This window comes from Bacillus rossius, chromosome 12, assembly GCF_032445375.1.
Source record: "Bacillus rossius redtenbacheri isolate Brsri chromosome 12, Brsri_v3, whole genome shotgun sequence".
NCBI classification, from domain to species: Eukaryota; Metazoa; Arthropoda; class Insecta; order Phasmatodea; family Bacillidae; genus Bacillus; species Bacillus rossius.
The window spans coordinates 51401213-51423090 of NC_086339.1; the positions used below are offsets into that span (position 1 = coordinate 51401213).

A 21878-nucleotide genomic window follows, 5' to 3' on the forward strand; every position below is an offset into this window, starting at 1 on the left:
GACTAAACTAGCGAAAAGGTTAGCTCGCGGTGACGTGGGCATTAATTCTCTCGACGAAAAGTGCAAGCAGCACGATATCGCATATTCATTAAGCAAGGACCTGGAATCCAGACACCGGGCCGACGAGATATTGGCACAGGAAGCCGAAGATATAAGTAAATCGTCGAACGCGGGACTTGGAGAGAAAATCGCGGCCTGGGGCGTATCTAAAGTCATGAAGGCAAAGACGAAATTAGGACTGGGTGCTCGTCGAGCCAGCTTCATCAAGTCAAAGACTAACTCACGCAAGACCAAACGCAAGACTGGTGCAGGCGTGCAAAAAGCCAAGCAAAAATTACAGACTCTCGACAAGAAGATTATAGGAGGATTTCTTCCTTTGCTTTTGCCTGCATTGGGTGCTCTCGGCGGCCTCATCGGTGCAACGAGCGGTATAGTGCGGGCAGTCAACACTTCGAAGAATGAGCGCATGCAGTTAAAAGAAGCACAGCGACACAATGCCAGCATGGAAGCCATTGCCATGGGTAAAAAAAACGGCGCAGGACTCTACTTGCAACCTCACAAATCAGGTCGAGGCATGAGAAAGAAAAGAATGAAAAAATCCTAAGTTCTTTGCCGCTCACCAATATAGATTTGTTCAGGTATGCTCGAAAACTGAAAATACCAAATTTCCACGGCGTGTTTATGCCTAACACTTTGCCCAGCAAGCCAAAAACTCACGAACGCGCCATCATTAATTTAGACACGTCGGCGGGTCGCGGCACGCACTGGGTGGCCTATGTAAAGACGGGAAAAAAAGCTACTTACTACGACAGTTTCGGTAATTTACGCCCTCCGCCCGAACTGCGACAGTACCTGGGCCGGTCCACTACGTTGTTTTACAATTACGAAACGGAGCAGAAGCCTAATCAAACAAATTGCGGACACTTGTGTCTTCGCTTTTTAACAAACAAAAATTATCTGACAAAAAAATTGCTACTTAAAGGTTGTGCAGTGATGATAATTTATTAGTCATGTCGATAACACTTACATTGACAGGTCACGCATCTGAGCTGTGGGCGGTTCATTTCCCGCCTCTGGATTTAGACGGAGAATGGTGTATCGGACTCGTAGATTTTCAAACGTATAATGCCATACCTAATATCGACGAGGAAAACTGCAAGATCTGCTTCCTGAAAAGCGATGGGACCGCTCATGAAATACAGTTACCTGTTGGCTCTTACGAAATTGACGACATTGAAAATTACATCAGGGATATGTTACCACAGGATGTAGACTTTAAACTGCGTGGAAATCCAACACTCAAAAAAGTATTCTGACATGCAGTGAAAATGTCGACTTTACGAAACCTGGGACCATAGGTACGATGCTCGGATTCGAATCAAAGGAGTATGATACAGGAAGAACGTACGAATCTACGCGCGCAGTAAACATTTTGCCTGTGAATGTCATAAGAATAAACTGTAATTTGGCAAGTGGAACGTATCTCAACGGAAGACTAAGCAACATGCTGCACGAGTTTTTGCCGATGGTCCCGCCAGGATATAAACTGGTAGAAGTACCGCAAAGTATCATTTACGTTCCAGTCGTCGTGAAGTGCGCACACGAAGTCGTCGTCAGAATCGTTGACCAGCGAGAACGATTGGTGAATTTTCAAGACGAAGAAATTACATTACGTCTGCACTTGAAGCGATGGGCATAAAGTTCGTAACACCGAACAGTTATAAAAGAAATCGTATTGACGTGAATAAGAACAGTTCTCTACCAGACATCGGTGCATTAACACCTGACAGCATAAAGAATCTTCTCAGTATTGGACAAGTGCCGAATAAATATGGAAGACGAAATCCTCAACGTGGAAGATCCGGTAATATTTGATGACAGCATTACGAAAATGGAATTGCACGAGTACCAGCCTTTCCTGCTCGGACCGTACGCACTACCATCAAAAGTACGCATTGCTGTACAGCACCAGGATGTCTGTACTTTACCTTCGCAGTCATTTCTACGTATAAGAGGCACGCTGACAAAAGCGGATGGTACGCACCCGACAACGACATCAATATCCTGCAATGGTATTCTTCACCTAATCGAGCGCATTACATATGTACTCAATGGCGTCGAGGCAGACCAGACGAGAGATGTAGGCATAACATCTGCTATGAAAAATTACCTTTCGCTCATGCCAATGAACTGTCTGCTGCAAAGATGGCTGGTTGGGCTCTCGAGGATGAATATAAGCTTCCGGTTTATGCCGAAGGGAAGTTCGAAGTTTGTGTTCCTCTGTCCATGCTTCTTGGATTCGCTGAGGACTACAAGCATATAATCATTAATTCGAATCAAGAGCTCGTACTGCTTCTAGCCAACACGCACATTAATGCAATTGTCGCCGCTGCAGAAAACCCTCAAGATGTATCGCTAACACTACAGTCTATCGAGTGTATGCTGCCCCACATCCAAGTGAGCACCATTGAACGAGTCAAGATGTTGAAGAACATAGAAAATGGCAAGAACTTCGATGTGCCATTCCGATCCTGGAGCCTGGAAACTTATCCTGGCTTGCCTCATAGTCAGCGTATCAATTGGATAGTAAAGTTCAGCTTTGCTACGGAAAAACCAAGATACGTCATCGTCGGGCTTCAGACCGGAAGACAGCTCAATGCAGGAGTAAGTCGCTCCGTATTCGATAACTGTCAAATACGTAATGTAAAAGTGTTTTTGAACAGCGAAAGTTATCCGTACGTTGACATGAACATGGATTTTGAAAGTGGAAGATTTCTTCTCGCATATCAAATGTATGCCAAGTTTCAGCAAGCTTACTATGGGCGGAGACAGTCACCGATACTGAGTCCCGACAGTTTCAAGAACAAGACTCCGTTAATGGTGTTTGACGTTTCCAAACAGGATGATCGAATAAATTCAAACATAATCGACTGTAGGATCGAGATAAAGACTAGCGGAAATATTCCACCAAACCCCTATGCTTTTTGTCTGATACTTCACTATCGGCTTGCATCGTACAATTGTCGAGACAAACTTGTGAAAATTCTGACATAAATACTGTTTCGTTTTCGATAATAATTTAGTTACGACCGAGCATTGCTAGCGACAAGATGTATTGCAACCTGCAAGGTTTCCAGAGTCAAAATGGATTCGTGCTCAAGGAAATTAGCGTCACCTCCGGAGACAAGACTCGAACACGCACTTTCCGACCTCCGTATCCGTGGAAACTACTAGACGAAAAAAGTAAACGGTCGAATGAATGGCTATGTAAATATTATCACGGACTAGAGTGGGACGAAGAAAAAATTCCGTACCACCAAGTGAAAAACACTATTGAAGATTTACTAATTCAAAACGAAATAATCTACGTCGCAGGACCTGAACAGAAGAAATGGCTGAGCAAGTTGTGTGATGCGTCAGTTGTAATTGTAGACTTACAGACCGACTACGGCTGTCCTTTCCTGCGCAAGCTTAGTGCAATATACGACGTGCAGCCACGTGACAAGTTTGAACGTGCCTGTGCCTGTACAAACTCGCAGTTACTGCAGAAATGGCACGCACAGTGTTAGTAGGAGCCTGCATATATAAATGGCATACATACGTACGTGCCTTCAGTTGTCATTCGACCTGCAAGAAGATGTTTAAGTTTCATCCTGCTAACGTGTACATGAGCGCAAGACCTAGCTTCAGCAGTGTCGAGTACAGCTACTGGGATTCCGGGTATCTACGTACATATACAGAAACCTGTGATGGAGGCGCTCAGCATTGGCGGTTTGCGCACTTTCCTGTGTCCTACGAACCGACTCAGCAGCTGGTAGATTGTTGCGAAACTGGAAACTGTGCCGTCTATCACATGAGACCACACACAATCCTTCCTGCTAGCATCGCTGAGGTAGTCGCCTCGTCTGCATGTGCAACACCAAAAATGAACGTGTTGCAACCTGTTGTGATCTGTGATTCTTCTACGCAGACGTCCAAACGGTGTGCGTCTCGTCGTCGCAGTTCAGGCAGTGAATCTGTCCCAACTGGCACTGAGCCAAAGCCCAGGCGTAGGCGTGGTCACAGACATCATCGACCATGTCTTGTCGGAGTTGTCGACGTCGCAGAAGATGACCAGCTGGAAGCCTGTGTTCCTGATCCCGTTGCCTGCGAACCAGTTGTAACCGGAGTCGATGTTACAGTGCGTGCGGCATTGAAGACTTTGCTTGTGAAAATGCTTGATTCCTTAACCTAACATGTATTTGTGTACTTTTTATAAATAAATGTGTAAAACTTGAACTTGTGTGTGTTTTTATTTCTATAATATATAGGTACCTAATAAAAAAAATAATTTTAAATACAGACAATATTTTGACTCATGTAGTATACCAGTAGACCGCGAGTATATAAGCGAGGTTCAGAAGACTGGACCCTCAGTTCATCTCTGACCACGGTGCAGTACGGACGTGCTCTCTCCAGTAATTTTCGTGAGATTTAGTTATGTCGACCGGAATAGACTGTTTACCGACAGCAGCGGGGACCTCGATGGCAGCAACGATGATGGAGTCGGAGATCCCGATACCGACTGCAGAGGAGACCACGGTGGCGGTGGAGATCCCGATACCTGCTGCAGAGGAGACAACGGTACGTGCTGTTCCATCATCAGCTGAAGTTTCACCATCTGCATTCCAGACTTCAATTAATGAAGAGCGTACAGCGCATCAATGGAAATATTGTGGCGCATCTTTTACTGAACCTACAAATGCGCGCAGACATGAAAGAAGCAGCTGTCAGAATAATGCTCAAAGAATAATGTTTCAGTGTATAAAATGTAATAAACTAATTTCACGTCTCGATAGCTTACAACATCATTATAAAAATAGGTCCGAGAAAGTTAAGTGCGAGTATAATGAACATGGTGCATTCTACCACGAAAATGAAGCCAAAGGACGTAACGGACAATCGCCTGCTTCAAACAGTGTTTTCCAACACAAAGAAGAAAGATCCATGAAAGCGTAAAGCTAACGTCGGTGACATTGTGCGAATCTCCAAGCAGAAAGGTATCTTCGAGAAAGGTTTCACTGCGAACTGGAGTCCTGAACTTTTCCGTGTGACACATGTTCGTGAATCAGAGCCTAGGACTTACTACCTCGAAGATTTGGACCACAAACCTATCCATGGCGGCTTCTATGCCGAAGAGATTCAGCCTACGTTGTATCCCGATACGTACTTGGTGGAGAAGATTATAAAACGTAGAAATGGACTGTCCTATGTCAAGTGGTGGGGCTTTCCACCTCGCTTTAATTCGTGGGTGGCTGATGCGGAAATCGAGGAATCCACAAAACTTTAGTAATTTGACTGTGTATTTTTTTGTACTTTTAGTAGTGTAGTATGTATGTAATAAAAGTTTTTTTAAAAGAACTTGCGGTGTTTTTTATTTTCTCAAACCTGTGGTACTTTTTTAAAATATTAAAGTTGTTTTGTATCGGTCAGGGATCGAACCAAGAACCTAAGTCGATCTAATCAATCAGTATATAGATTACAAATTTATTTAATGAATTTTTAACTTTTTCCCGAATCTCTAGCATTAAAATTACGCATTTCCAATATGGTGGTCTTGATGTCTGATAGGATGATGGTAGTAGAGGATTTAAAGTCTCTTTAAGAATGTTGAACATGGTTTATTGAAATTATTATTTTTTAAATGAAATTAAAATTATTGCATCGATCGGGTATCGAACCGAGGACAGGAGTGGATCGAATTAATATGTAAATTAATGAGTGATTTATTTAATGAATTTTGGAACTTTTCCCGAATTTCTAACTAAATAATTACGGATTTTCAAGATGGCGGCCAAATTTCAAGATGGCGGGTGTCACAGTAATAAATGATTACTGCACTCTAGCGGATAAGAATTAAACTAACATGGTGTCAGCGCACTCTCGCCGACGATACAATGATGATGGCTTCCAGCATCGAAGACAAGATGGCAGACATGACGTCATACTAGGTGACGATATATATGAATGGCAAAAAGTGATGGGGGCCAGTCTGCCTGCAGCCACCACGAGGGAAGGATCGGTTGCCATTTTTTAATTTTTTTGCTTTTGCCGGGTTCGAACCGAGGACTCCGAGCTCCGTGTCGTAAATGTTTGTTTTTTTAAATATTTTATTAAATATTTATTAAGTGAATTTTTTGTTTATTTGTTTTTTAAATTTTTTTTATTAAAATCGGATAATAAATACAAAAGTTAAAGATGGCGATCGTAACAAAATTTGCAACGGTGACGTCATCATCTAATATGGCGGAAAACAATATGCCGCAATTTTCGAGAACACACAATTACGTCATCCAAAATGGCGGATCCAAGATGGCCGTCGAGGTCAAGGTCAAGTCCTGATAGAGGCTTAACTGAGGCTTGAGTTAAGGATGCTTAAGCCTCTTTTAGGATATTTCTAGCCGCTGGGATTTTTAAGGACTAAAATGGGAAATTTTCCCTCGAAACGGGAATTTTTCCCTCGAAAACAGGATATTTTTCCTCAAAACGGGAATTTTTGAGTCATTTTGAGTCATTTTTGAGGAATTTTTAGGAATTTTTGATTCAAAAATGGCCGCTGTGACGTCACAATCCAAGATGGCAGACCGACAATCACAATCCACACCCAGAACCCAGATCTCGGAGGAACTATTATACACTACTGACCTGCGTTAAAACAAGAACTGGACAGACTCGAACAGAAAGGCATTATATGTAAAGTTGACAAGCTCAGTGCTAGCGCTTGGGTGAGCAACCTGTTGTTGTGGAAAAGTCAAGTGGGAAGTTGAGGTTATGTCTTGATCCGACTGACCTCAATAAGGTGGTGATTCGAGACTACCATGAAATACCGACATTGGAAGAAATGTCCGATAAGCTCACAGGAAAAAAAATTTATACAGTGTTTGATCTTAAGGAAGGTTTCCACCAAGTGCAACTAGATGAAGACTCGTCTCACAAGTGCTGCTTCTCGACACCATTTGGGTACTATCGCTACCTACGCATGCCATACGGCATTGACAATGCCCCAGAAAATTTTCAGAAGTTTATCGAAGAGAACTTTGCCTCTATTCCTGGAGTGGTGACGTTCTTCGATGACATCCTCTGCACAGGCGAAACAGAAGGTGACCATGATACGTGTGCTCAGCAAGTGGTGGAGCGTGCAGCCAGCTTTGGCATCAAGTTCAACCCAGATAAGCTTCAATATAAGGTTTCCGAAGTGAGGTATGTGGGCCAGATCTTCTCCGCCACAGGCATGTCACCTGATCCTGAGCGAATCCGAGCTCTGACTAGTCTACAGGCTCCCAGCAATCGCAAAGAACTTCAACGTACTTTGGGGATGTTCAATTTTGTTCGCTGTTATATTCCAGGTATGTCTAGTGTGTGTTCCCCATTGTATGAACTTCTTAAAGCGGATGTAGACTGGTTGTGGCTCCCGTGTCATGAAGATGCTTTTTGTAAACTCAAGTCGCTCATCACTAGTGCCCCTGTTCTGGCAACTTTTGATCCCACAAACCAACTTGTTATACAGTGTAATGCGTCACAGAGTGGGCTTGGTGCTACTTTGTTTCAGGAGGGCCAAAAGGGTCTCCACCTTGTGCACATTGCCTCCAGGTCCCTTACAGCAGCAGAAAAGAGCTACTCCCAGATTGAGAAGGAGCTCTTAGCAGTTTCTTTTGCCTCAGCTAAATTTCACTACTATATTTATGGTAAGCAGGTCCTAGTGCAATCTGATCATAAGCCACTTGTGAATGTTATGGTCAAACCAGTTCATCATATAGGCTCAGCACGCCTTCAGAGGTTACGTCTTAAACTGTTGAAGTATGACCTAAATGTTACTTACCTACCTGGTAAACTCATGTATTTCGCAGACCACCTGTCACGGTCATATCTTACAGACAAGTTATTCGACGATCCTGCAATGGTTGAGGTAGTACATTCCGTCAGTAAGCACTTGCCTATGTCAAAAATCGCTTGCTTCAGTTCCAGTTAGAAACAACTAAGGACGCGGCTCTCTGTCAAGTGTCCCAATTTTGTCAGCCAGATTGGCCCCCCTACAGTAGAGTTCCTCAAGTATGCAAACCTTATTACAAAATGCGGGATGAATTGTGTGCTGAAAGTGGTTAAGTCTTCCTCGGCGATAAGGTTGTTGTTCCTGAGGCTCTAAGACCATATGTTCTACAGCTGCTTCATGAAGGCCACTGTGGAGAATCAAAGACCAAGTCCAAGGGCCGTCAGTTGTTTTACTGGCCATCTATGTCAGTGGATATTGTGCAGTTCATTCGAAAATGCTCTGTGTGTGAGAAGTTTCGCCCAGCCAACTACAGATAGCCCCTCTGCCCACATCCCATTCCAAAGCTGCCATATGACACAGTAGGTGCAGACATTTTTGACTTCGCTGGAAAAGATTATTTGGTTCTTGTGGACAAATATTCCAAATGGATAGATGTGTGTGAACTTCCCAAAAAGACTTCCTCTGCCGTCATCAGTGCCATGCAACAAGTATTCAGCACTCATGGTCTCCCACGAGTGCTGATGGCTGATAACATGCCATTCAATTCTCATGAATGCCGTCAGTATTATGCCCTGAGTGAAATTGAGTTACGAACTAGTAGTCCTCATTATCCACGCAGTAATGGCAGTAAAGATTAGCAAAATGCTGCTACGCAAAAATCAGGGCACTTATTTCAGAAACTTAATTCGTGAATATAGAAACACCCCTCTTCCTGGCTTAGACTGGTCCCCCTCTCAGTTACTATTTAATAGGAGACTTCGGAGTAAACTGCCTGTCTCATATAACACCCTCAGACCTAGAGTCATCTCCCCAGAACACGTGGTGAGAGCATTAATGTCAAAGGAGAAGCAGATGAAAGACGTATACAACAAAACGGCCAGGCGACAGGAGATAACATTCGTTAAGGGGGAAACTGTGGTTGTCAAAACCCACAAACATGACAAGTGGGAGCCGGGAGTCATTGTGGGCAAACACTCATCACCTCGCTCCTATTGGGTGCGAGGATCAGGTGATAGGATAGTGCGTCGCAATGTGATCCATCTGAGAAAAACCACGACCTCGCAGAAGCCCCACCAGTCAGCTCCACGCCTGCTCGAGGTTCCCAACACCAAGACTGATGGCGAGGAGGGTAACCGCCTGAAGCAGACTCCACGCACCTCATCATTGGAGCCTGACTTCCGGGGGTTTGAGCCTCAAACTTCGACGAGTGCAGTGACTGATGTGTCTACTGTGCAGGGTTATGAATCTCAGGAAGCAACAGACAGCAGTGGCCATACCTTAGCTACCAAAAGTGGAAGGGAGGTGAAGCCTGTGAAGAGCTTAAATTTGTAATGTTGTCTGCTTGTCAATTAGTGTGTTGTAAGTGAGTTGTGAATTGCACATGTGTGTTTCATGCAGTATACTTGTTTTCTGAATTATAGTGTGTACTGTTAAAAAGCAATTGCACAACTTTGTATGTAAGTTTGGTCTCAACAAGTAAACCTTAGAACCCTAGCAAGTGGTCACATGTCTCGCAGTATAAAGGGAAAGGTGTTGTACATCTGCCTTGCTCGTGATGGTTGGCATCACTGATAACAGGTGAGTATCAGTTCTGGTTATGGCGCCTGTATATGTACCACGGTGAACGGACAATAAAGAATATTAAGTGCTAACTACATGTACTTGCTTATCTACAACTTTAAACCTATGAACTCAAGTAAAACAGGAATTGTTTGTTGGTTTGGCTATTTGGCCTGCTGGGAAAAATATTTAATCTTCTAACCAGGTCTTAAAACTCAAGTTGCAATCTTAGGTAGTTACAAATAGGATTCCTGCAACTGCATCATTGCATGGTACAATAAGTAATCCCAATGTTTGCAAGGTTTGCTATTAGGCCGTGTTTATAAAGCACTCAAGTCTCAAGATATCACCAGCCCTATAACTTGAAATTATAAAACGGAAGAAAACAAAATTTCACCCCGGCTTCTTTTGATTGTTAATATTTATTATGAAAAAAAAAATAGTCAATAAAATTATTTAAAAAAAGGTTTTCTTTCATTGTGTGAAAATTTAACAAGCGTAAACATGAATGATATCATAATATAGCTCCTCGTGAGCATCTATGAACTTAACATCTGTGGGTTTAAAAGATTTATGAACACTTCTTTTTAAATATGAGCTTCAAAACGCAAGTTGGAAGTTAAAAAATACTTGCGTTGTGTTATTGTGCTTCGTGTTGTTCATAAACAGGCTCTCTACAATATGGCTGTGAAAGTTTTCTGTCTTGCGTTCTTGCATATTTTATAATTCAGGCCTTATGGTTGCTATGTTAGTTTAATTACATACTGTATTTTAATTTTCCAGTGACACTTCATTTTAATAGCTGTACCCTATTTGTTTCTCTTTCAATCTTGAAACTAATGAATTATTTAAAAGATGAACCGGTGTGTAGGCGATTATGTCATCAGGAACTACTGAACTGCAGAACATTGATGATGATACAGTAAAGTTTAAAAAGAAAAAAATTGGTTGTCTGTAAAGTCGGTTTACGAACGATAGTTTAACGTGACAACGTCATAACAAAACATTGATGAAATGATTGCATACTTTATGAATAAAATTGAATCATTTTTATTTTAATAATAACAGAACAAATACTTGAAATTATACTAGTAATCAGATTTTTTAAATTCAAAAATAATTAACCTTTATTGCCGAAATTATTGTTGTAATAAGCAATGAAAACCACATTAACTTTTCACTTCACTTTATAAACAGTCGAGTGGAAGAGAGAAAGAGATGCGGCGCAAGCGTACAATGAGCGTAACGGGACACATCGTAACGGAACAATGTGAGTAACGGGACGCAGGGTAACGGAAAAATGTGCGTAACAGGACACTTTTTTGTGCGTGCAGCCGGCGTTCATCGATTTATTAGACGTTGTCATGCCAAAAAACAAAAAAAAAAAAAGGTTGGGAAGTCTTGTTTAAAAAGTGGTGCTGAAATGAAGCGTGTGCGCTAAAGGAAGCGTGTGCGCTAAAGGAAGCGTGTGCGCTAAAGGAAGCGTGTGCGCTAAAGGAAGCGTGTGCGCTAAAGGAAGCGTGTGCGCTAAATGAAGCGTGTGCGCTAAAGGAAGCGTGTGCGCTAAAGGAAGCGTGTGCGCTAAAGGAAGCGTGTGCGCTAAAGGAAGCGTGTGCGCTAAAGGAAGCGTGTGCGCTAAAGGAAGCGTGTGCGCTAAAGGAAGCGTGTGCGCTAAAGGAAGCGTGTGCGCTAAAGGAAGCGTGTGCGCTAAAGGAAGCGTGTGCGCTAAAGGAAGCGTGTGCGCTAAAGGAAGCGTGTGCGCTAAAGGAAGCGTGTGCGCTAAAGGAAGCGTGTGCGCTAAAGGAAGCGTGTGCGCTAAAGGAACTGCCATACCGAGGACCTGCTCGCCGTTGAAGAGGTTGTCCAGGTGGATGAAGGCCCGTCCTCTGACTGTGGCCTCCAGCTTGTGGTCGGCGATGACCATGTACTCTCCGTCCTCTCTCTTGTCCAGGGTGTAGTTGAAGCGGTACACTGCCTTCGCGTTGGCTGCACACAAGGGCTACAACTGTGGGAACTGCTCACACAGCTCACAGTGTTTCATACACGTTTCAGTATCGTGACACTGACTCACTGACACATTTCAAAAATGTGTCTGATACTTTGCAAGGAAGCAGGTTCCAGTGGCCCGCTGGGTCGATAACAAACCTGGAGCACCTCCACCAGTAGTTTTACTTTGACTTGCTGACGTTTACTAATAATGGCACGATGCCTTAAAGGTCGCTTAGCAAAACAAATAAAGGAGTCAATAGTTTTTGTAATAATTACAAACCAGACAGAGTATAAACCAGTTTAATGGCAAAAAAGCTCCTAAGCATCCAAGTGGACAACAATTTGGCAATTGATCATTTTAGTACTTAACACCTTTACACAACTGGTTACATGCTAATACTAAATACACTATAATATTATAGAAAATTGTAAAAAAAATATTCAGTTGGTAAAATTAAAATTGTTCTGGATAGTAAACTAATCAAATAGAAAATCCTGAACTAAATTTTATTTAAATTATATGAGAATGAATTATACCCAGATGTAAGGGTTTACATTAATACGAAAAATATAATGATCAGTGTCAAAGACGCGCTTTGATAAGGACTGGACTAAAATCTTTGAGTTCCGGTCAAAAATAAAAAAAATAAAAAAGTTCCTTCATCAGTTTACTAAGCCGTATCCCTCACTGCGCGAATATCCTCTTTGGGTAAAATTGCCTCATACTGCCTCAAGATATACACAATGTGTCTTGTCCTGCTGTGTGACCTCCTTGTGAATGACCATCCGGGCCAAAACATTTAAACGACGCGATGTGCTTAGTCATGCTGCCGTCTCCCTGTCTTCGTTAACTGCAAAATTACCAAGCACTGTGGTTAAATTTAATTGATTTTAAATCCATAGTTATTACTTTTTTATAATACTTACATTTATTTTATGAAAGTATGTGTCCAAGACTTGTTACCATCATTAATTTCACATTGTACAGTTATATTTTTTTGTAAACTGTATTTTTATTTTATGAAATTTTCTTTGGAACTGTGTTTTGTGTGTGTAACGCATGTGTGTTGCGTTTACTATTCACATGTTCTAATCCCGGAATATTCCACACCACATGGGTCCACGGAACAGAATAAGTACATTGTATAAAAGTCTGTCTGCCAGTGGGACACCCAGGGTTCCTCGGAGGGAAGAGGCAGGTTAGATTTGCATTTCGCAAAGTTCGCCCAATGAAATGGTTACGTCGCTCTGCGTAGCTCAAAAAGGTTACAAAAGTCCAAATTGCAGAATGGATCTAAATCTCAAATTAAACTTGCGTAGATCCATAAGGCGAAACTAATCATCTTGTTGAAGCTCGTGTAGAACCACAAACAAAAATAATTTTTTACAGGCGATAATTATTTTATTAAAAACTCCTTTAAATACTTAGACACAAACGAGATTTTTAGACCTGTTTATCAGCTGTTCAAATACAAGGGGTGTTCACAAAATGGTCAACGTGGGCGAATAAGTGCACACAGGCAAATAATGTAAAAAAAAAAAAAAAAAAAAAAAGAACGATATTCACTGCTGCGAACGAAAATTACAGTTCCTTTCTAGGAGTTATAAATCCGACCAGACACGCGCAATAACTCTGGTCATTCCAAATAAGTTAGGGTCTCCGCCTACCCGGGCACACACGCGGTGCGCAGAGCTTCAGGAAAAACAACGCGATTTCAAAACTACTCAAGATATCCGAGTGGGGTCTGCTTACGAAAAGCATTTAAGAGTTCGCTGACCGAACAGTACTTTTGATTTCGAATTAAGATTTTAAACTGTAATTTTAGAAGAGTTAAAATGGCTAAAATGCATGTTTTCGGAGTAAATTTTAGGCGTAAAACAACCAGTACAGATTCTTGAAAGCACTTAAGGGACTTGCATTACACCTGGATCTTCATATCTCGGCCATATAATGTCACGGTCACCATTTTCCTGTGACGACGAGAATACTGCGCGCCAGTCCAGAGGAGACACCGCGCTAGAAGCACCAGCCAGTCCCGCCTCGCCGACACACGTACACCCCTGACGAGGCGGGCGCCGAGTGTTTAAACAACGCCTGAGGAGCACCACCAGCCTCGAGCGCGGGGTCGCTAAGGGCGACACTGGCTCGCGCATCTCACGCCTCTTCGCCTCTACGCACCAGCGGGTAACTGGCGTGCGGTGTTCGCGTGGGTGCGCGCCTCTATTGGTGGTCGCATACTTGAAAACACCCGTTCCAGCCTTTTTAACCGCTATAAAAAATACATATTAAAAACAACAAATAGAAACAAAACTTGTATAGGCAAGTGTAATGCCTCTTAAATGCCATTCTATGGCAGGAAACTTTAATTTGACCGGTTTGTAACTGGCCTGTTAACAAAGACGTTTGGCGGCCACTTTGACCAAGATCATCAGGTACAACTCTGAGTTAAAGGAAAGTTAATAGGAACTCTCACTTTTTACAAAATTGTGGATCGGTAAATTTAATATATATGCTTGTACATACATGCTTAATGGAAGTTATTAGGAAATCCTACACTCGCATCCCTTCTCGAAGCTACACGGCCCATAGCTGCCTAGGGAAAACCGGCCCAGGGTGGGCGAAGCTTGCACGACGCACGTTCATATGGTCGTCACTGAGATGGAAGGTTGATAGAGTGAAAATATCTGAACTATCGCAAAATGGTGTGATTTTTTTTTTTTTTTTCGTATCCCGACCGCGAAGTCACGCGCGCGAACGGCGAACTTCGGGTGTGTTCGGGTGTGTTGGGGGATTATCGGGAATGATCGGGAATGATCGGGAATGATCGGGGGTCGGTGCCTCATTAATTCAGTTTTTTAGTTTTTTAGGTGCTGACTGGCGGAGGAGTGAGTGGTCAGCGTAACCACTCACCACCAGGGGCGCTTGCGTCCCTGGTCAAATATTCCAGATACAAATAAAATTCAAAGCGGACCACGAGTCCAAGTGCCCAACCCCCCGCATGGTAGACTCTTTCCTACTCCGTCCAACTCTGCATCCAGACCATACTCTGTCTCCTGTATTCTCCTACACTTGATGCGTGCAAATTTGCATCCCGCATGAATGTGCCCAGGGTTTTCCCTGTGTCTATGCAGGTTTTACCTGGACCCAACCTATCTCTAGTTATAGTCTAGATTTAAGAGTGAGGGGAGTTAGTCATGGCGCCAATTGCAGCCATGGCTGGCCAATCCCCTCCTAGCACACGATGCATGCGACCCTCTCCCTGCATGGCTAATCCCAGCATGACTAGGCCTATAGGCTTCGGCCTGAGACGCACCTAGGTCCCTCCCTAACCCGGACCCCTCCAAAATACACTTAGTTTTAGTTAGCTTAGAAAAAAAAATTAAACTCACTGATGGTGATGTTGGTCGTGCCCTTTCCCGTGATGGGCAGCAGCAGGATCCTGCCGTTCGCCGTGTAGTCCGCCTGTATCTCGAGCCTAGGGAACTCCAGGTCGTACTCTATGTGGCGTCTCTTCAGGTCCAGCCTGCGCAGACAAGCACGCGTCACACTTGGCCATGTACTATAGTGCCGAGGCCAACAGACATATCAGCCATGCTTCATCAAGTAGCGGTTGGCATGTAAGTGGAAATTATTAAAAGCCAATAAAATACAATTGAAAATATATTTATGTAATGTTACGGAAATATAACAATGTTTCATTTATAGGACTCATTTTTAAACATGGCGTGCTCTACGGGGTTTCAAGAACAATTTAATAACCTAGAACAGATAGTCAAGAAAACATGCATAAGAAGCAGGTGATACAAACAAAATATTTGAATAAAGCAAATATATTGGCACTGATAAGTAAGTAATAGTAAAGTTATTTATTAAACAGTTCTCTGGAAGGAGGGGTTACGCATTTAAAGTATACAACTATAAAATAGAACGCAATAGTCATCATGAACGTGTGCGTAAGGGTCAGCATGCCGTAAAATACGTGGGATATTCATGAAATACTGTACATTTGGTCATTAAAAAATTAACTCGTGAAAAAAGGGTTTTATTGACCGTTTTAATTTACTACATATCTACTTAACATGCAATCAACATCCAGTTAAAAGCACTTTTCATAACGCTGCACCAGCTTCTTTAAACCCTCTGCATGGAAGTTCACGGCCTGGGAATTAAACTAGTTGACAACGACAGTCTGGAGTTCCTCGTCAGCTTGGCGTAGTCTGCCACGTGGTGGCCGCGGCAACATCTTCAGAGACAGTCCAGCAGACAGCAGACAGCAGACAGCAGACAGCAGACAGCAGCACGCCGGTGGTATCTCCGCCAGGCGGCAAGGCGAGCAAGGCCAGGCGTGTAGAGCCCCTGTGCGCAGGTTTCCAGCTTCACTCGTCTGCACTGCGGGTAGTCGCGCTTCCAGGCGCATGACTCGCCTGCCTGAGAGACTGGCTGCAGTTGCTGCTGTCTGCTGTCTGCTGTCTGCTGGACTGTCTCTGAAGATGTTGCCGCGGCCACCACGTGGCAGACTACGCCAAGCTGACGAGGAACTCCAGACTGTCGTCAACTGGTTTAATTCCCAGGCCGTGAACTTCTACGAAAAAGGGTTACAAAAACTGGTGCAGTATTACTGTACTGAATGACAATCATGTGGATAAATGAAGTAGATATGTAGAAAAATAAAATTGTCAATAAGAATATTTTTCTCGAATTTTTCTAATGACTAAATGGACATTATTTTATGAATAACCCTCGTATGTCTAACGTAAACTATTTTTTTAAAATCTTTGTTTATAGGTCTGTTTCTCTGATCGCCATATTTACTAAAAAGTGACTAGCAGATAATTGCTGAATTTCCCCCATCTCTCTTCTATGAAACTACGCTCAAATGCAATAAAACTTATAAAAAATTAAATAGATTGTACTCAATTTTATTTACATTCATTTTTCACTCGCATTCGTATTGCACCTGGCATTTCTGTTATTTCAGGAATGGGAAGTGAATAAAACGTTCTTACTTTTAAATTGCTAATAGATTTAAATGCGTTATGTTTTCTATTCCTACATTTATTGATCTTGCAGCTTGTGTACAGCAAGGCCGTCACAGATATAATTAAGCGATCACGTATAAGGGGTTGAAAACTGTCCACTGTATAGTATGGAACTATCCCAAAACTATTGGGCTGAGAGATCTCAGGAAAGCATGGAGAATCAATCATAATGGCTGGACCGATATTCAAACCTGGGTGCTCTGTAATAGCAGTGCATTCTGTTACCACGGTGCAATATAGGTATGTTGCAGAAATAAACACTGCATATTTTCTTTGTAAATGAAACAGAAATATTAATGCGAAATTATAGAAGTAGTATATAATACCCGATATTGGCACAGGATTAACCAGGAGGAGTAGGAAGAACATCCATCTTGGATTGTAAAAATCACGGGAGCCATCTTGGTGTCAAATTACATCAAAATTACTCAAAATAACTCAAAATTCCTAGAAATTTCCCTATTTTAAGGGAAAATACTTGTTTTGAGGTAATATTTATCCATTTTTTCCTTCAAAAATATCTAGAAGCTTAATTTCCCTCAAAGCGGAAAATTTCCTCAAGGTAGGGCAAATATCCTGAAATGCTCTATTGTAAATATAGTTATGGTCGCCATCTTAAAACTCCATAATTTTTAAAATGGGAAAACGGAAATAATTTAAAAATATATTAAAAAATGTACTTAATACAGTTATAATAAAAAAACTCACGACATTTTGAAATTCGTCCGAAATATTAAAATTATAAATATTATATTTTTAATTGAAAACTTTTAACATAAAAAAATTAATGAAACCATCATGAAAACCTAAGATCAAACACGGCTATGGAAAACAATTAAAAATGGCGACGGATCCTCCCTCCTAGCAAGCCACCAGGAGACTGAACCAACATCACAAATTCCAGAAAATATATTACGTCAGCGAGAACGATATCATAGAGGCCATTTCGTTTCGTCTGCTGAAGTCCGTCATCTTTGATCCGAATTTTGTTTTCGTCTGCTAAAGAGCGCTCTCGCCATATTAGTTAATATTTTCCCGCTAGAAAGCAGGAATAATATATTTTCAGGACGCCCGCCATCTAGGTATTCACCATCTTAAATATGTATAATTTTTAAGCTAGAAATTCGGAAAAAATACCAAAACCATACAAATTCGCTTATTAAAATAATCATCGATTCGATTTATTCTTGTCCGTGTTTACATACCCTGTTATACAGAATTGATTAAATTAATAAATTATATATTCAATAGTCTAAGGTCTAGGATACAATAACTAAAAATATCAATATCAAATGAAACAGCGGGACAGACAAGGAGTTAGCACACACAAAGTGACAGTCACTCACGTAGTATGTAAGAACCATGAGGTCGATACCCACCCGCTAAATATAAATTATATTTTCTTGATTAATGTGAAAAATTAACATCCAATACACGTGAAGTTAAAGGTATTAACGTACGACAAGACAAAGTACTTAAATTTAAGCTAGTTAATCACAAAGTTTTGAAACAATTCTCAATTCTAAATACAGGCTAGAAACAGATGCTAGAGACAGAGGCCTAAGACAGAGGTCTGAGAGAGAGGCTAGAGACACAGGCTAGAGACAGAGGCCAGAGAAAGGGCTAGAGACAGAGGCTAGAGACAGAGGCTAGAGACACAGGCTAGAGACAGAGGCTAGAGACAGGGGCTAGAGACAGAGGCTAGAGACAGAGGCTAGAGACAGAGGCTAGAGACACAGGCTAGAGACAGAGGCTAGAGACAGGGGCTAGAGACAGAGGCTAGAGACAGAGGCTAGAGACAGAGGCTAGAGACACAGGCTAAAGAAAGAGGCTAGAGACAGAGGCTAGAGACTGAGGCTAGAGACACAGGCTAGAGACAGAGGCTAGAGACAGGGGCTAGAGACAGAGGCTAGAGACAGAGGCTAGAGACAGAGGCTAGAGACACAGGCTAGAGACAGAGGCTAGAGACAGGGGCTAGAGACAGAGGCTAGAGACAGAGGCTAGAGACAGAGGCTAGAGACACAGGCTAGAGACAGAGGCCAGAGACAGAGGCTACAGACAGAGACTAGAGACAGAGACAAGAGACAGAGGCTGGAGACAGAGACTAGAGACAGGGGCTAGAGACAGATACTAGAGACAGAGGCTAGAGACAGAGGCTAGAGACAGAGGCTAGAGTCAGAGGCTAGAGACACAGGCTAGAGACAGAGGCCAGAGACAGAGGCTACAGACAGAGACTAGAGACAGAGGATATAGACAGAGGCTAGAGACACAGGCTAGAGACAGAGGCGAGAGACAGGGGCTAGAGACAGAGGCTAGAGACAGAGGCTAGAGACAGAGGCTAGAGACACAGGCTAGAGACAGAGGCTAGAGACAGGGGCTAGAGACAGGGGCTAGAGACAGAGGCTAGAGACAGAGGCTAGACACAGGCTAGAGAATGAGGCTAGAGACAGGGGCTAGAGACAGAGGCTAGAGACAGAGGCTAGAGACAGAGGCTAGAGACACAGGCTAGAGACAGAGGCCAGAGACAGAGGCTACAGACAGAGACTAGAGACAGAGAGAAGAGACAGAGGCTGGAGACAGAGGCTAGAGACAGGGGTTAAAGACAGGGGCTAGAGACAGAGGCTAGAGACAGAGGCTAGAGACAGAGGCTAGAGACACAGGCTAGAGACAGAGGCTAGAGACACAGGCTAGAGACAGAGGCTAGAGACACAGGCTAGAGACACAGGCTAGAGACAGAGGCTAGAGACAGGGGCTAGAGACAGAGGCTAGAGACAGAGACTAGAGACAGAGACAAGAGACAGAGGCTAGAGAAAGAGGCTAGAGACAGGGGCTAGAGACAGAGACTAGAGACAGGGGCTAGAGACAGAGGCTAGAGAAAGAGGCTACAGACAGAGACTAGAGACAGAGACAAGAGACAGAGACTAGAGACAGGCTAGAGACAGAGGCTAGAGAAAGAGGCTAGAGACAGGGGCTAGAGACAGAGACTAGAGACAGAGGCTAGAGACAGAGGCTAGAGACAGGGGCTAGAGACAGAGGCTAGAGAAAGAGGCTACAGACAGAGACTAGAGACAGAGACAAGAGACAGAGACTAGAGACAAGGGCCTGGAGAGACTTGCCAGCGTGTAGAAGTGCCGAGTGCCGTCCTGGCCGCTCGCTCCAGGCCTCGCTTCCCAACCGTCAGGGCAATATGTGCAAACATGGCTGAAAGTACTTGTTGGAATGGCTTCAGAGTACGAAACACGGAATGAGAGTAGGAAACTTTCCCACGAGTGTAATATTTATGCCTAAAAAAATGTTGTACTGCATTGATCAGAGTCGAAAACAGACTTTATTCCTCAATAAAGATGTCACCACGAATAATAAGAAACAACAAATATTCTTACCGGCCTAAAGTCTCCGAACCAACAGGTTTTTTACGACGATGTTCGACGAACATTTTAAACAGATCATGTTCAGTGTCAGGTGTATAGACCAGGCATCTCCAACCACGAGGCCTATCATGTTCTGACTACAGTCTTGACTAAATATATTTAACAAAACGACACACATAAAAACAAAAGATAAGAATAAACAATACACATTCTGAACACGCAATAGATACACAATACACACACTGGACACGCAATGAACACGCAATACACACACTGGACATGCAATGAACACACACTTGAAACGCAATGAACACACAATACACACTGGACACGCAATGAACACGCAATACACACACTTGAAACGCAATGAACAGGAAATACATACACTGGACACGCAATGAACACACACTTGAAACGCAATGAACACACAATATACATACTGGACATGCAACGAAAACACACTTGAAACGCAATGAACACACACTGGACATGCAATGGGCAACAATACATTCACTAATCTCCCAAAAATTTACAACAGAATCCATCAAAATTCAACAGGCATCTCATTGTTTCCTGTTGTGTGTCAGATATGATTTAAATTTATTTTATTGGATTCTGTTTGTTTCTGTTGTAAACCTAATGGCTTTATTGGGTTTGAGTGTTTTTTGTTGGGGAAATTTAGCTCACAAATGAAAAAAATGTTAATGCATTCTTTTGGTTTCTGTTTTCAAAACATACTGAATACATTGATTTTGTTGGGATTTTATTGTGAACTATTTTTGAACAGAATCTTTTGGGTTTTGTTATTTTGTGTTGTGAAATAATATTGTAGTATTTTTATTGTAGTTTCTATTGGTTTAAATGTTTTACGCATTATCTGTGGGAATTTGTTGGTTTTTGTTGTAAAAAATGCATGTATGTCGGTTGTTTACTGTTGGTATTTGGTGTTTTTTGTTGTGTGGTATTCTATTAGTATATGTTGTTTTTGAATTTTCTCAATTGTATTTTTTTTTGTATTCGAATGCAAGGCACTGTTGGTTTCCACTGTATTCTGTTGGTTTATGATGTTTACTGTAGTAAATAATTCTATTTTTTTCTGTTGTTTTCTAGTATTTTGATAGTATTGTGTTGGTTTTTGTTGTTTTCCATCTGTTGGCATCTGTTGTTTTCTGTTTTATTTAATGAAATTACTGTTGTAAGGATTTATGTTGTTACATGTTGTATTTTACTGACATATTTTGTTTTCTTTTGTGTTTTGTTGGTTTCTATTTTAACATTCTGTTTTTTTAGTTGTAGTTTACTGACTTCCATTGTTTTCAGATTGTTTCTGTTTAAAGCATTCTGTTTAGGAAGGTTGTGTTATAGTGTTTTTCAATGTATTCTGTTGTTTTATGTTTATGCTGTAATGATTTGTGTTGTTTTTACAGTGTTTACAGTTTTATTCTGTTGGTTTCTGTTGTAAGGTATTTGGATGAAGTCTGTTTCTAGATATTTTGTGGGTTTCTGTTGTTTTTGATGTAGGGATCTCTATTGTTGTATTTTTTATTGACTATATTTTAAATTGTAGTTTTTTTATGTTCTGTTGCAAAAACGATTCAAATTTTATATATATATATATATATATATATATATATATATATATATAGTATTCTTATTGGAATCGGTGATTCTTTTAAAGTTTTCTGTCGTATGAATTGCTGTTGGGTTATGCTGAATTTTTGTAGGTTTCATTGAATTATTATAATATTATTGGTTGTATATCATCCTAATGATTTCTACATTACCTAATAATAAGCTTAAAAACAATTCTGCTAATCAACATAGACAAGAAAATTCTTACTGAATCTATTTTAAAAACTGTTGAATTAACAAAAAAACAGCAAAAACCA

General features: G+C 41.8%; 1 protein-coding gene across 6 annotated transcripts in view; it reads right to left on the reverse strand.

The window, feature by feature from the left end:
* LOC134537937 (protein takeout-like) overlaps positions 1-21878 on the reverse strand; it is a 140269-nt gene that overhangs the window by 57893 nt on the left and 60498 nt on the right. For all 6 annotated transcript variants that reach the window (XM_063378925.1, XM_063378922.1, XM_063378927.1 and 3 more), the window contains exons 4-5: positions 14969-15102; positions 11423-11575 (exon numbers count right to left, since the gene is read on the reverse strand). In XM_063378925.1, the coding sequence (XP_063234995.1) occupies positions 11423-11575; positions 14969-15102 (287 nt within the window). The remainder of the gene's footprint in view (positions 1-11422; positions 11576-14968; positions 15103-21878) is intronic.